At 51.3% G+C, this 14475-nt stretch overlaps 1 protein-coding gene across 2 annotated transcripts in view; it reads left to right on the top strand.

Annotated features, from left to right (window-relative positions):
• IFITM10 (interferon induced transmembrane protein 10) overlaps window positions 1-13454 on the top strand; it is a 21356-nt gene extending 7902 nt beyond the window's left edge. For both annotated transcript variants that reach the window (XM_031653829.1, XM_031653828.1), the window contains exon 3: window positions 10413-13454. In XM_031653829.1, coding sequence (XP_031509689.1) covers window positions 10413-10562 — 150 coding nt within the window. In that variant the 3' untranslated portion in view covers window positions 10563-13454. The remainder of the gene's footprint in view (window positions 1-10412) is intronic.
• Window positions 13455-14475: the final 1021 nt, after the last annotated feature.

Raw genomic sequence — 14475 nt, forward strand, 5'->3', positions numbered from 1 at the left:
ATATGTGCTTTGTGTATGTACCTCAGTGTGCATGTTTGTAATCACACGTGTGTGGTGCATGTAAATGTGTGTGTACAAGTGTGTGAGAGTGTGTGTGCATGTGTGATGTGTGTATGCACCTGAGTGTGCATGTGTGTGTAATCACACGTGAGTGTGCGTGGCACATATAAATGTGTGTACAAGTGTGTGAGATCATGTGTGCATGTGTGGTGAGTGTATATTCCTGCGTGCACACATGCGTGTGAGTGTGTGTGTGTGTGTAGAAGCAACAAAGGAAAGGAACCCCTGGAACTGAGGGTCATGCCTCCCACCAGCTCCAGCTGTGGCTCCCCAGACCCATCCTGAGCAGAGAGCTCCGGTGTTGCAGGACTGAAGCTGCAGCTGGTGGAGCTCTGCCTCCCCTCTCTGTGCCCTGCCAACAGCCTGCGGACATGGGTCTGGCTGCCTGGGCTCCTGTCCGGAAGCCGTCCCTCCTCCCGCTTGGCCCAGGCTGTGGCTGGCCGGCTGGCATGGGGCAGGCCCATCTGGCTCGGGTGTAGGTAGGTCAGAGACTTCTGGGTGGTGCCGGGTGTCTGCAGGGGTTGGGGGTGGTGTAAGCTTGGCCCTTCTGAGGGGCAGGGACTGCTCATTACACCTCCTCCCAGGCCTGCTCCTCCTGTGTCCTTCCTGCGGGGGTTGGGAGCAGCCAGGGCAGAGAGGCTTTGGGGCATACTTGGGAGTGGGTGCGAGGTGAGTTGCCTCTATCCTGGGCAGGAGGGAGGACGGAAGTGGCTGGCTGTGGACCCCGCTCCTGGGAATGCATCCATCTGGCCACGCAGCTGCAGGTCTCCTGATCTGCACCCTACACCAAGGGCACAGGGCGGACTTGGGGTCAGAAGGTCTTGGCTAAAATCCGAGCTCTTGGGACAGACAAGCCATCTTGCCTCACTGAGCCCCTGTTCCCTCATCTGTTCCCAAAACAAATAGAAACAAAACAACATTCAAGCCAGCACACGTGAGCAGGGCGGAGGCCCGCATGCAGTGGTACGAAATAGACAGCGTGTCCTTGCCTGCCCCCACGTGTCCATCCACCCATCCAGCCATCCATCCACCCCCCACCCACATGGGCCAATTCAGCTCAACGCAGGCTGGATCTGCAGCGCGGAGATTGGAGCCTTATTTTGCACAGCCTGGTGTCCGGGGAAGGCAGAGATACAGAAAGTCAATTCTCCATTCATGCCGCCTCCACACGCTGCCTCCTGATGACCACTGGCTCCCGCGGTCAGCTGGATGATGGTCAAACGTCTCATCTCAGCATCCAAGCTGCGTTTTTAACCCTTCTGGCCTCAGCAGTTCCCTGCCCCGGTCACTCGGCAAATGTGACGTGAGTGAGGTGCACAGCCCGGTCTGCATATGCACATCCTCAGCCTGGAGAGCTTTTGTGAGATCTGGGTCTCTCTTCTGCAAAGCCTCCAGAGACAGTCCTGCCCCAGCCACATCTGTTCACCCCAGCCAACCTGTGCTCAAGGCAGAGCTGGCCAACAATGGATCAAGACATGTTGCCCTAATGGTGAGGGTGTGCATGCATGCGTGATGTATGTACCTGAGTGTGCATGTGTGTGTGATCACACATGAGTGTGCATGGCACGTGTAAATGTGTGTGCACAAAGTGTGTGGTCTGTGCATGTGTGCTGTGTGTATGTGCCTGGGTGTGTGTGCGTAATGTGTGTGTCGCTGTGAGTGTGCATGGCATGGCAGTAATGTGTACACAAGTGTGTGAGGTGTGTGCATATGTGCTTTGTGTATGTACCTGAGTGTGCATGTTTGTGGACAGAGGACACATGGAGCGGAAGAAGCACCACAGTGTTTCAGAGAAAAGGAATATTTCATTCCAGTTTGGGGTGAGGCTGGAAGACTTCTAGAGGGAGGCAACAATTTCACGGGCCTTGAAGCTTGGTGAGGGGAAAGGTGTTTCAGGGGAGGAAGAGCATAAGCTAAGACACATAGGTGGGGCAGTGAGGGTTAGCAGGGCCTGTCCTTGAGTGGGGAAATGAGAGACAGTCTAGAGAGTGCCTGAGGCAGTGCAGTGAGGGGTTTGAAAACCTCGTGAGGGGCTGGGCTCTCATCTGCTTCAGGAGACATGGAAGAGAAGGATATGATGGTGCCATGGGAATCTACTGCAGCAGTGTAGCCAAGGGGAAGGGACAAGTCAAGCCTGAGGCAAGGCTCCCAGTGTGAGGTGAGGGGCCAGGTGGAAGGAGCAGGCTGGGGATGGGGGTGGGAGAGGAGGAACAGGTGTGGCCAGAACGCTTGGCTACTGGATGTGAGCCCAGGAGGCTGTGAGACCTTCCAGTGACAGGAGGCGATCCAGAAAAGAACAGGTTAGGTGGGTGGGTTCTGCCTTGGGTTTTCAATGTACACTGCTAAGCCCACTCACTCCTTTCCTGAATATCCATCCATTGTCTTCCTTCCATCTATCCATTCCATCCATCTTCTATCCATCCATCCTCCATCTGTCCATCCTCCATCCATCCATCCACCCCTCCATCCATCCATCCATCTATCATTCATCCATCTTCCATCCATCCACCCTCCATCCATCCATCCATTTATCTTTCATCCATCCATCCATTTGTCCATCCATCCTCCATCTATCCATCCTCCATCCACCCATCCATCCATCCATTCATCCATCTTCCATCCATCCATCCTCCGTCTGTCCATCTCCATCCACCCATCCATCCACCCTCCATCCATCCATCCATCTATCATTCATCCATCTTCCATCCATCCATCCTCCATCTGTCCATCCTCCATCCACCCATCCATCCACCCTCCCATCCATCCGTCCATCTATCATTTCCATCCATCCATCCATTTGTCCATCCATCCTCCATCTGTCCATCTTCTATCCACCCATCCATCCACCCTCCATCCATTCATCCATTTATCTTTCATCCATCCATCCATTTGTCCATCCATCCACTCCATCCATTCCATCCATCCATCCCTTCCTTCCATTTCCTTCCTTCCTTCCTTCCATCCATCCCTTCCTTCTATCCTTCCATCCATGCATCCATCCATCTATCCTCCATCTGCCCATCCATCCATCATCTATCCATCCATCTGTCCATCCTCCCTCTGTCCATTCATCCAAACTTATATTCAATCCATCCTCCCACATTCCTTTCAACTCCTCCAAAGAGCCACCCAAGCACAAATACCTGTGTTCCTGCCCCAGTCGTTCAGGCTCCCCTCCCATAGCATAATATACCATCCCAGCCTTCCATCAGCCACTGTCCATCCATCCTTGACCATTCCATTCCCTTCCATCCACCCTTCTTCCTCCATTCCATCTATCCTTCCACTATCCCTTTCCTCCTATTCCCTCCTCATCCACCCTGTCTCTCACTGTTCATGCATCAATTTCTCCGTTCTTCTTTTCCCTCTCATTTTTTTCTTTTCCTTCCTTTTGCCCCACTTTTCAGCCACACATTCTCCCCTTCTACCCCCTTCATTCTTTCTACCATCCGCCTACCTGCTTTACCAATATAGCTAATCATTCAGCCGTAAAATTTCCATTCTTTGTTTCCTCTCGTCCATTGCCCATCTGACCTTCCAACCACATCTATCTCGCCTTTCATTCCTTTGCTTTATTCATGTCTCCCATTCATGTGCCTCCAAGTTGAGTGGCATGAGCCTGTCCAGCCTGCTGTAACGAATTATCATAGGTTAGGTGGTTTATAAACTCTGGGTATTAACTTCTCACTGTTCTGGAGGCTGGAAGTCTGAGACCAGGGTGCCAGCATGGTCAGGTTCTGATCAGGACCCTCTTCTGGGTTGCAGGCTGTCAACTTCTGTGTCTTATTTGCCAGTAAATCCTAGGGCTTCTCTGGGGCCCCTTTTATAAGGGTGCCAATCCCATGCATGACCTAATCCTCTCAAGAGCCCCAACTGCTACCATCACTTTAGGGGTTAGGATTTCACACAGGAATTTGGAGGACATGAACATTAGACCATAACATTGCCCTTTCATCCACTTTCATGTCATCCCTTCCTTGTGTTTCCTCTCCCCTGTTCCTCCAGTGACCTGTCCCGTCCATCTCTATAGCCAGAGCCGGTTCCTCTCTGTACCCATCTGCCCATCCCTACTCTTTTTCCTTCACACATTCACCCATCTGTCATCCGTCAATATTCACAGTCATAGAAGAACTGCCTGGCCACCTAGCCCTCAATTCATCATCAGAATGTCCTTCCATTTTCCTTCCTTCCTTGCTTCGATGGACTCACTCAACTCCCAGCTATCAGCCTGTTCTCTCTCCCGCTCTCCTCCTCCCTCTCCTCTACCCACCCAGCACCATCCATTGCCCCTGCACCCACATGGCTGCCCCATCCTCTATGTCCCACCTCTGCTTATGCTTCTCAGCCCATTCCGCCATCTAGTACCCTTGCGCCCCCTTTACTTTCCCTGCTTCTTGGCCCACTCTTCTCGAGCCCCTTTCCTAATTGCTTTTGGCTCCCTAACCTTCTGTCACTGCGGGTCTCCAGGGCTCAGCCCTCTGTCCTCTCCTTCCTTCACGTTCACTCCCTTGGCGCCCCATCCAGTACCATGGCTTTAGTATTAGGCCATTCTTACACAGCTGTAAAGAAACACCTGAGAGTGAGTAATTTATAAGAAAAGAGGTTTAATTTGGCAGGCTGTACAGGCAGCATGGTGCTGGTATCTGCCTCTGGGGAAGCCTCAGGAGGCTTCCAGTCATGGTGGAGGGCAGAGTGGGAGCAGGCATCTCACATGGCGAGAGTGGGAGCAAGGGAGAGATAACGGGGAGGTGCCTCACACTTTTAAGCAACCAGCTCTCAGGAATTCACTCACTATGGTGAGGACAGCATCAAGCCATGAGACCTACACGCATATCCCAAACACCTCCCGCCAGGCCCTCTCCACCACTGGGGATCGCTGCAACATAGATTTGGCGGGGACAGATGTTCAAACTCTATCAGTTTTAAATACCATCTTTCTGCTGATGCCTCTCAAATTTATATCTCTGCCCTAGACCTCATCTCTGAACTCCAGACTCACACAAAGTGCTACGCCAAATGTCTACTATATGTGTAAAGGGCATTCCTAACTTGACATGTCAGAAATTGAACTGCTAAATGAGTCTTCCTTTTGCAGCCTTCTACAGCTCCCTGTTCAGTTGACCAAACCCCAAAAACCTTGAGATCATGTCAGATTCCATGCTTTTTATCACACTCTATACCTGATCCCAGCAACCACCATCAGCTCCACCTTCTATGCATGTCCAGGAGCTGGCCAAGTCTTACTACCTTCACCACTGTTGCCCTGTCCAAGCCACCCTCACCCTTCCCTGGACCATTCAATCCACCTCTCTCTGCCTGTTCAGCTATCCCTTCTTTTTTTTTTTTTTTTTTTTTTTTTTGAGATGGAGTCTTGCTCTGTTGCCCAGGCTGGAGTGCAGTGGCGTGACATCGGCTCACTGCAACCTCCACCTCCTGTGTTCAACCGATTCTCCTGCCTCAGCCTCCCGAGTAGCTGGGATTACAGGTACACCCTACCACACCAGGCTAATGTTTGTATTTTTAGTAGAGACGGGGTTTCACCATGTTGGTCAGGCTGGTCTCGAACTCCTGACTTCGTGATCCGCCTGTCTTGGCCTCCTAAAGTGCTGGAATTACAGGCGTGAACCATTGCACCCGGCCCCCACCGTCTGTTCTTAGCACAGCGGCCAGCACTGCCTGGTTCACATATGTCATATTACGTTCATCTTTCCGGCTCTAAATGACTAAAAAGCACCCTCAGAGCCTGCACCGTGCTCCTGGATGGTCTCCTCTGACCGTATGTCCTCCCCTTCTCTCTGTGATCTGCTGCCCCTACTCTGCACCTAGTCCTCAGAGGCACCGGGCCCTGCACATAGAGCTCTATGTGCCCAGGACGTGCCTCCCTGTGGATGAACACATGGCCGAGTCTGTCACATTATTCTGGTCTTTCCTCAAATATCTCCCACAAGGTCTTTCCTGGCCACCGAGCTAGACTCGCACCTCCTACAGCACTCTCTGTTCCCTTGAGCCTCTTCGGGTTTCTTTTTAGCACACTGAGCACATTACATGTTTTACTTATTTATTGTGTTTATTTTCTGTATCTTCTCCCTACAATGTAAGCTGCATGAGGACAGAGACTCTGTTTTATTCCTTATAATATAAGCAGGACCTAGAATAGCAACTACTCAGAGCAAGCACTAAGTAAATATTGGTTGATGATTGATTGATTGATTGATTAATGAATCTGTGTACCCATCTACCATCCAGTGGTCTATGCTATATTTATCAACAACCCTCCTTCCTATTATCCACCAGTCTTACCCATTCAAAACATATCATAAATTCATTTATCTACCTGTTCCACCCATTCAGCTCATGGATCCATCCCAGCCATCCAGTGTCCATTACCATATCCAGCCATGGACCTGCTCCAGCCATCCAGCGGGCATTCAGAAACCCATCTGTGCACCTGCCCCTCCAGTCTGGCATCTGTTCCTGTATTCCTGTAACCACCTGTCCATTCATTGAAATCACTTGAAGTTCCAGTCTTTTTTTTTTTTTTTTTTTTTAGGTTGGATTTTCCCTTTTCAACCCAGGCTGGAGTGCAGTGACATGATCTCAGCTCACTGCAACCTCCGCCCTCCAAGTTCAAGCAATTTTCCTGCCTCAGCCTCCTGAGCAGCTGGCATTACAGGCGCCTGCCACCGTGTCCGGCAAATTTTTTTGTATTTTTAGTAGAGACGGGTTTCACCATCTTGGCCAGGCTGGTCTTGAACGCCTGACCTCATGATCCACCCGCCTCGGCCTCCCAAAGTGCTGGGATTACAGGCGTGAGCCACCGAGCCCAGCCTCCATTCTTTTTATCACACTGCAAACCTGATCCCAGCAAACGCTGTCAGCTCCACCTTCAACACATGTCCAGAAGTTGGCCGGGTCTCTCCACCTTCACTGCCACTGCCCTGGTCCAAGCCACCATGAACACATGAGCACACATTCTCATGTATTCATCTATTTGCCCGTCCTGCCCACTGAACATGCTCTCACATATCCACACATCACCTCCCATCCAGCAGCCATTCACTTACCCACTTACCCAGCTGCCCCACCCACGTGGCATACATTTGCGTATCCATCTGTCCATTTGGACATACATTCATATGTTCATCTATAGTCCTGTTCCCCCATCCAGCATGTGCAGACGGTCCCCACCTTATGATGGTTTGACATATGATTTTTCAACTTCACAATGGCAGGAAACCCATAGGCACTCAGTACGCTCCTCAGTTTACTGGGCTTGTGAAAAACGCATCATACAAAAATGAGTATGAAACGTTCAATTACGACACTTTAAACTTATGATGGATTTATTGGACTGTAGCCCCATTGTACATCAAGAAGCATCGTATTCATAAATTCAGCTATCTGCCTGTCCCACTCATCCAGCGTACATTCTTATATCCATCCAGCCCTCCTCCCTACCCAGCACAAGTTTCTACATCCATTTCTCTGTCCCATACACCCAGTCTCCATCTATATAACCCCTCAGCTCCATCCACCCACCTTTCCGGGATCTCTCCCCCGCCCTCCTCTTCCCTATCTTCTTTAGCTGTGGCCACCATTTTCCATGCACCCAATACCCCAGCTGCCTCAGCCTCCTGCCCGCCACTCCATCCACTTTTGACACCCAGTGTTTCACCCTCCCTCTGCCACGTTATTCCTCACTCCAAGTATCCAACAAAGAAATCATGACCAAAAGTTTGTTTTAGGAATTCAGAGTTGTCTTGGTGTATGAAAATCAATGAATTATAATCTACCTTGTTAATGAATTAGAGAAAGAAAAAATATGTTTATCTTGTGGAAATTCTAATGCAATCATAGACCTCTAATGATAAGATGAGCATTATCCTTCCTGGTACATTGAGGTCAAGAATGAGACTCAGCTGCTTGTCCTCATTGCTGCCCACTGGGATCACTCTGGGATCTTCTTTGCCTCCATGAGAGGAGCTTACTTTGGCCAGGCTCTGTGGTGGAGTTTCACATCCATCAATTCATTAAGACTTTCCACAAACTTGGGAGGCAGCGCTGTTGTCATCTTCATGTCACAGATGAAGAAATGAGGAGCAGAAGAGTGAGTTGTTAGCTTGCCTAAGGCTGCACACTCTGTGACCCACAGAATCAGGATTGAAATCCAGTCAGTGTTTCTGCATCTGTGCTTTAGCCTCTATGCTGTGCTGTCTAGGAATAGACTGCAAGGAGGAAATAGAACTATTAGTATTTGCTGTTGATATGATTTATTATTAAGAACACATAGTCAATTAGTACAATATGATAGTTTAGCTGGATACAAAATCAATTAGACATACAATTTTAAAATATATTTTTACATGATAATAAAAACCAAAACAAATAGACTAAGTCTAACAAAAGATGTAATAGCTCTTTCTGGAGAAAGTTATACAACTTTATTTTAACAAAGGCATCAAATAAGACCTCAATAAGTGGGTGACACATTCAGTCCTTAGAAAGGAATACAAATTTCAATCAGATGTCAGTTTCCTCCGAAACCACTAGCATGAGAACCCGATGAGAGCATAGACTTTCTTCCTGCCTCCTTCCCTACCCTGATTCCTCAATACCTGCTTCTTCACATCGTTGATCTCTCCATTTTGATAGCACGTTCTGTACAATTTATCTTCCAAGTCATCTACTTGCTCATTTGACCTTGTTCCCTCCCATCCCTTCTCTCTCCAACTTTTATTCCAGCTCCACTCCATTGACTCCACTCCATCTTTCAACCCACTCCTCTCCATCCACTCCATCCATTCCATTAACTCCAGTCCATCCATTCCATTCACTCCACTCCATCCACTCCATCCATTCCATCCACTCCACTCCATCCATTCCATCCATTCCACCGACTCCACTCCATCCATTCCATCCACTCCACTCCATCCATTCCATCTATTCCACCGACTCCACTCCATCCATTCCATGCATTCCACTCCATCCATTCCATCCTCTCCACTCCATCCATTTCATCCACTCCACTCCATCCACTCCATCCACTCCACTCCATTCACTCCATCCACTCCACTCCATTCACTCCATCCACTCCACTTCATCTTCTCCACTCCATCCACTCCATCCATCCACTCCACTTCACTCCACCTCACTCCACTCTATCCATCCACTCCATCCACTTCACTGCATTCACTCCATCACTCCACTCCATCCACTCCACTCTATTGCACTTCACTGCATTTACTCCACTTCACTCCATTCCACTCCACTGAATTGCATTCTCTCTTTCCCTTCCCCACTCCCTCTATCCTCTTTTTTCTCTCCTTTCCCTTTGTTCCTTCCACTATTCTGCCTCTTCCATCCATCCACCCACAGGCCAAACCATTCATGCTTCCATTCTTCCACTCAGTTACGCACCCATTGCCCTGACCGCCCATCTATCCTCTGTCCGTCCACTCTTCTGACCTGGGTCTCCTGTCCATCTGCCTAATCTGTGCACTGAGGGATCCAGGCATTAGTCAGTCCCAGTATCTATCTACCCACCTTCCTTCTTTCAGCCCAGCCCCAATCTACTAAGGCAAAGACTTTTTGCCTTTTCCTCTCTTCCTCTCTTTCCATTCTCTTTCCCTTCCTCATCCTGGTTTCTTCTTACAGCAAACTCACGCACATGTCTGTGGATGTGATAGAAAGAAAGAGTGCTGAGGAGGGAGGGCCCTATAACTCATTCTGAATGAAGGTCGCTTCTTGGAAATGAGTCCAGCTCAGTCCACTGCCTCCCCAGGACTTCCTGAGTGCCAGCCCACTCCCTTCACCTTAATATCCCTCCCCAAGGGCCCTGGAGATTGCTGTCTGTCCTGTCAATGCACAACGCTCGTCCTCAGGGCATCCCAGTTAATTTTAAACTAAGCAGAACCAATCAAATTAGGAGAGAGTTGTGTCACCCCATCCTCCAGTCATATTCTCTCTGAGGCCAACTTCTTTTATTTAGATCATTTAAAACTTGCAAAAAGGGAAAAGAATTTCTTTACATCCTTCACCCAGATGTCCCAAATGTTAACATTTTACCATATTTGCTTTTCTCTCTATATATAAATACATCTTACCTACTTTATAAACCAGTAGAGGGTTGAGAGGTTTCAGACATGATGCCCCTGTGCCCCTAAGTTCATCAGTGTCTGGTACCCCAGGGCAGAGACATCGTCCTCCAGAACCATAGTTCATTTGTCAGCTCTCGGAAACAAGACACTGATACTGTGCTGAGTGCTGCGGCACTGGCCCTGCTGGGCTCCTGGCTGCTCCGGGGCCCTGCTTCCTGGCTGACTGCCTGTTTCCTCTCCTCCTCCCGGCTTCAGGTGCGAGACAAGAAGCTTCTCAATGACCTGAATGGAGCCGTGGAGGATGCAAAGACGGCCCGGCTGTTCAACATCACCAGCTCTGCCCTGGCAGCCTCCTGCATCATCCTCGTCTTCATCTTCCTGCGGTACCCCCTCACCGACTACTAGGGCCTGCCAGGCACGTCCGCTGGCGGAGACAAGCACTGAGACATGTTTATTCTCATGGTCCCTGAAACGCAGGATCCCATGAGGTTGGGGCAGGGCAGAGCTTCTTGTCCTGGGGCTCCCTTGAGCTGTGAACCGGGCAGCAAGGCCATCAGAAGCTGAGTACAGCAAGGGGGCAGTGAGCTTGGCCTTCAGCCCACCCCCTCCACCTCCTGGCCTCCGCCCTGCCTGTGTCTGGGGCCTGGGGGCTTCTCCCCTCACTGCTGCACCCTGGCTTCCAGTGTCTGTGTCCCTGCCCTCACGTGCCCCTTCCCAGGCTCCTGGGGCTCCTTGGACCTGACACCTAGCAGGAAGGGCTTAGGCAAAAGTGTCTCACGATGGGACGACTCACTCTGTGCTCCCTGTCCCTGCCTCCTCCATGCTGTGACCCTGCTCAGAGCCCTCGTGTCTGTGAACTTTCAATGAAATACCCATGCAGCTCCAGCCCAGCCTTCTACTTTGTGTCCCTGGCAGGGCCTGGAAAAGTCTGGAAGCTTTGCAAGCCTCCTTCAGGAACTGCCTGGTGGTCAGGGCCCCTGGCACTGTGTCACAGCGGACTGCAGGAGACAGTCTGCTCCATTACAGCTGTGCCAGACGGTGAATGGGGGGGTGGGCATTTGGTGGAGGTACCCCAAACTCGAGTCGCTTAGAGGGTCAGGCAGCCTCCTGGGGGGACGGAAGTGGGTAGAGCACAGCCTCAGCTGCCTGCGTTGGCCAAATCAGAGCAAAGGAAACCACACATTCACTCAGAAGGAAGCAGCAGGCAGAGACGATAGACCCCTGGCTAACCCCTGTCCCTCCTGGAGGGCTCTGGGACCCGGGCAGGCCCCTTTACCTCTCTCGTGCCCATCTCCTTAACTGTAACATAGGACAATGACCTTTCACTTCTACAATCACTGTGAAAATCAACTGAAGATGCTGTTCAAAGGCCGAGACCCGTGCCATCCCGGTCCATGGCACATGCAGCCTGCGATGTGGAGGGCAGGATGCAGGGATGGGCTCTGTCCCCTTGGAACTCAGGCAGAGTCATGGGGGTGCCGGTCAGCCCTGAAGACAAGTCTGATGAGGGTGCACTAGGAAAAGCGCAGGGTGTCAAGGCACACGAAGGAGGCGGGGAGGTGAAGATGAAGAAGATGAGGCACTGGCCATGGGTGCAGAGCCTCACGCTGTGGGGGCCCCGCTGGTCTGGGAAACTGCAGGAAATCCCACAGCTCAGGTGTGCAGTGGGAAGGACTTATCCCATGGGAAGGCAGGCGAACTTTCCCAGGGAAGGGGCATGGCCGTGCACTTCGTGTTTTGGGAAGATCATGCCCTCCGGGGTAGCGAGGCCAGCTTGGAGGGGATCCCAATGGACAGAGGTGGATGCAAGTGGAGGAGCTGGGCCTGGGCTGGGGCCAGCAGCAGAGGGTTGGACAGCAGGGCGCCTGGCAGCTGTGCAGGTGGTGGGGTTGACTGGTTTGGGAGGTAAGCTGGGGGAGAAGCCTGGAGGATTCCTGCCCCTTGACTTGGACAGCCCAGTGGGTAGAGAGGGCTGTGTACCAACAGCAGGAAACCAGGGAGAAGAAGATGTTGACTTTGAGACGCCAAGCAGAGAAGGGAAGAGCCTTCTGGGCTGGAGATGTGGGATGCCTCGGAAGGGAGGACCTTGAGTTAGCAGCAGATGGGACAGACGCAGGAGACAGGGCATACCGTGGCAGGAGTGCAGTGAGCAAGAGGCAGGTCACAGTCTTGACCCAGAAACCTGCAAAGGAAGGCAGGATGGCCAACACCTGCCCATGGGCCTGGGTTGCAGCTCAGGCAGAGGTGGAGGGGTTGCTCAGGGAAGAGGGGAGGGGAGGGGAGTGTGTGACCTCAAAACGGGAGGGCTTGGGGGTCCGAGTCGAGAGAGGGGACAGGGTGGGGACCATGTGGGACTCTTGAGCACTGACCCTTCACCCTAGGCAGTGGTGGGATGGGCGGGCAGGAGGCGGCGGCTGCGAGGCTGATACAGGGCTGCATGGAGCTGTCATTGTGCCTCTTGGAGGATGGTGGGAGAGGTGCCAGGGGCGGCTGAACGCCTCACCGAGCATGTGGGCAACCCGGTTGTGGGCACTTTGGATGCTTTCACCATTAGACCCAGAGGCTTTCCTGAATGCGCCTGGGCTGGAAAATGATGGCAGAGGCTGCTGGGCCTTGGAAGAGAGAGGGTCCTAGCTTCTAATTCCTGGGGCACCTGGGGGAGACCTGGGTCCTGGGTCATGAGGTCAGCTAAGGCCAACCCCAGTGTCCAGGTGTTGTCCAAGTTATGCCTGGGAGGGAAGAAAGTAGAGGGGCAAATGCTTTCTTTCCCTATTTTCCTTAAGCCTTCGATGCCAGTGCTGGTGGCTGCCTGGGACAGGGGCCAGGAAGAAACACACCTGCATTAGGGAAGCCCTCAGCCAGCTTTTCCCTGGGACGTGCCTGTGCCTGGCTGAAGCTTTCTGAGTTCATGCTGGGGAAATGGAACAGTTACCTTCCAGCCAGTAGAGGCACCCCTAGCTCTTGGGATGTTTGTATCCAACTCCGGGCAATGTGGGGCTACAAAGGCCCCTGGCTTCCACACCCTGGGGACCGGGGGAAGACTGGTGCTCCCGCGGTGGGTGTCCACAGTGAGGTCAGGCCTCCATAGCAGGTGCATTCTCGCCCTCAGCAGGCAAGCAAGCAGGCGTCAGCTCCAGCACTGGGGTCCGGCTTCGAAGTCTGTGTCTCTGCCTGTCTGTACTCATGCCTGACCTGCTGGCGCTCCCTGTCCACTGCACTCCTCCCGCCTCATTTTTATGTGATTTTGCACAGTGCCTGGCAAACATTGGACGTTCAATAAACATTGTATGAATGAAAGAAAGAATCCCCCTCTCACTCTCTCTCTCTGTCCTTCTCCCTATGTGCCTCCATATATTTCTGTATCTTTTGGGAGTCAGGTGACTTTCCCTGCCCTCCCCTCCCTGCCCTGGTCACTGCCCTTGGGACCCCAGCCCAACAGCCCAGTTTAAAAGGATTGGGGCTGGGCGCAGTGACTCATGCTTATATTCCCAGTGCTTTGGGAGGCTGATGCAGGAGGATCGCTTGTGCCCAGGAACTCAAGGCTGCAGTGAGCCATGATTGCACCACTGCACTCCAGCCTGGGTGACAGAGCGAGACCCCATCTCAATAAATAAATAAATAAATAAATGAATAAATAAATAAAGGATCAGGACTGAGGGGAGTGTAAAGGCTGAGCCTCACTGTGCATCTGTGTGTGTGTGTGTGTGTGTGACTGTGCATGTGTGTTGCATGTCCGTGTGACTGTGCTTATGTGAGACTGTGTGCACATGTGTTCATGTGTGTGTGTAATGTGTGTGCATGTGCGCTTTTGTCTGTGTATGTGTGTGTGTGTGACTGATTATGTGTGACTGTGTGCATGTGTGCATGTGCTGTGTGTGACTGCATGTGTGTGTGACTAATTGCATGCATATATTATGTGTATATGTGTTTGCATGTATGTGACTGTACATGTGTTTGCATGTGTGTGACTGCATGTGATGTACATGCTATGTGTGCATGTGTGTGTGACTGTGTGCATGTGTGTGTTGTGTGTACAAGTATGTGCATATGTGCCTGTGTGCCTGTGTGTAAATGTGCTTTGTGTGATTGTATGTGTGTGACTGTGCATGCATGTGTATGTGTTGTGTGTACATGTGTATGCATGTGTGTGGATGTATTGTGTGTGCATGTTTGTGACTGTGTGCATGTGTGTGACTATGTATGTGTGTGTGTTGTGTACACATGTGTGTGGCTGTGTATGTGTGTATATGTGCTGTGTGTGACTGTGTGCATGTGTGTGTGACTGTGTGCATGTGTGGATTGTGAATATGTGCATGCG

This window comes from Papio anubis, chromosome 12, assembly GCF_008728515.1.
Source record: "Papio anubis isolate 15944 chromosome 12, Panubis1.0, whole genome shotgun sequence".
Taxonomy (NCBI): Eukaryota; Metazoa; Chordata; class Mammalia; order Primates; family Cercopithecidae; genus Papio; species Papio anubis.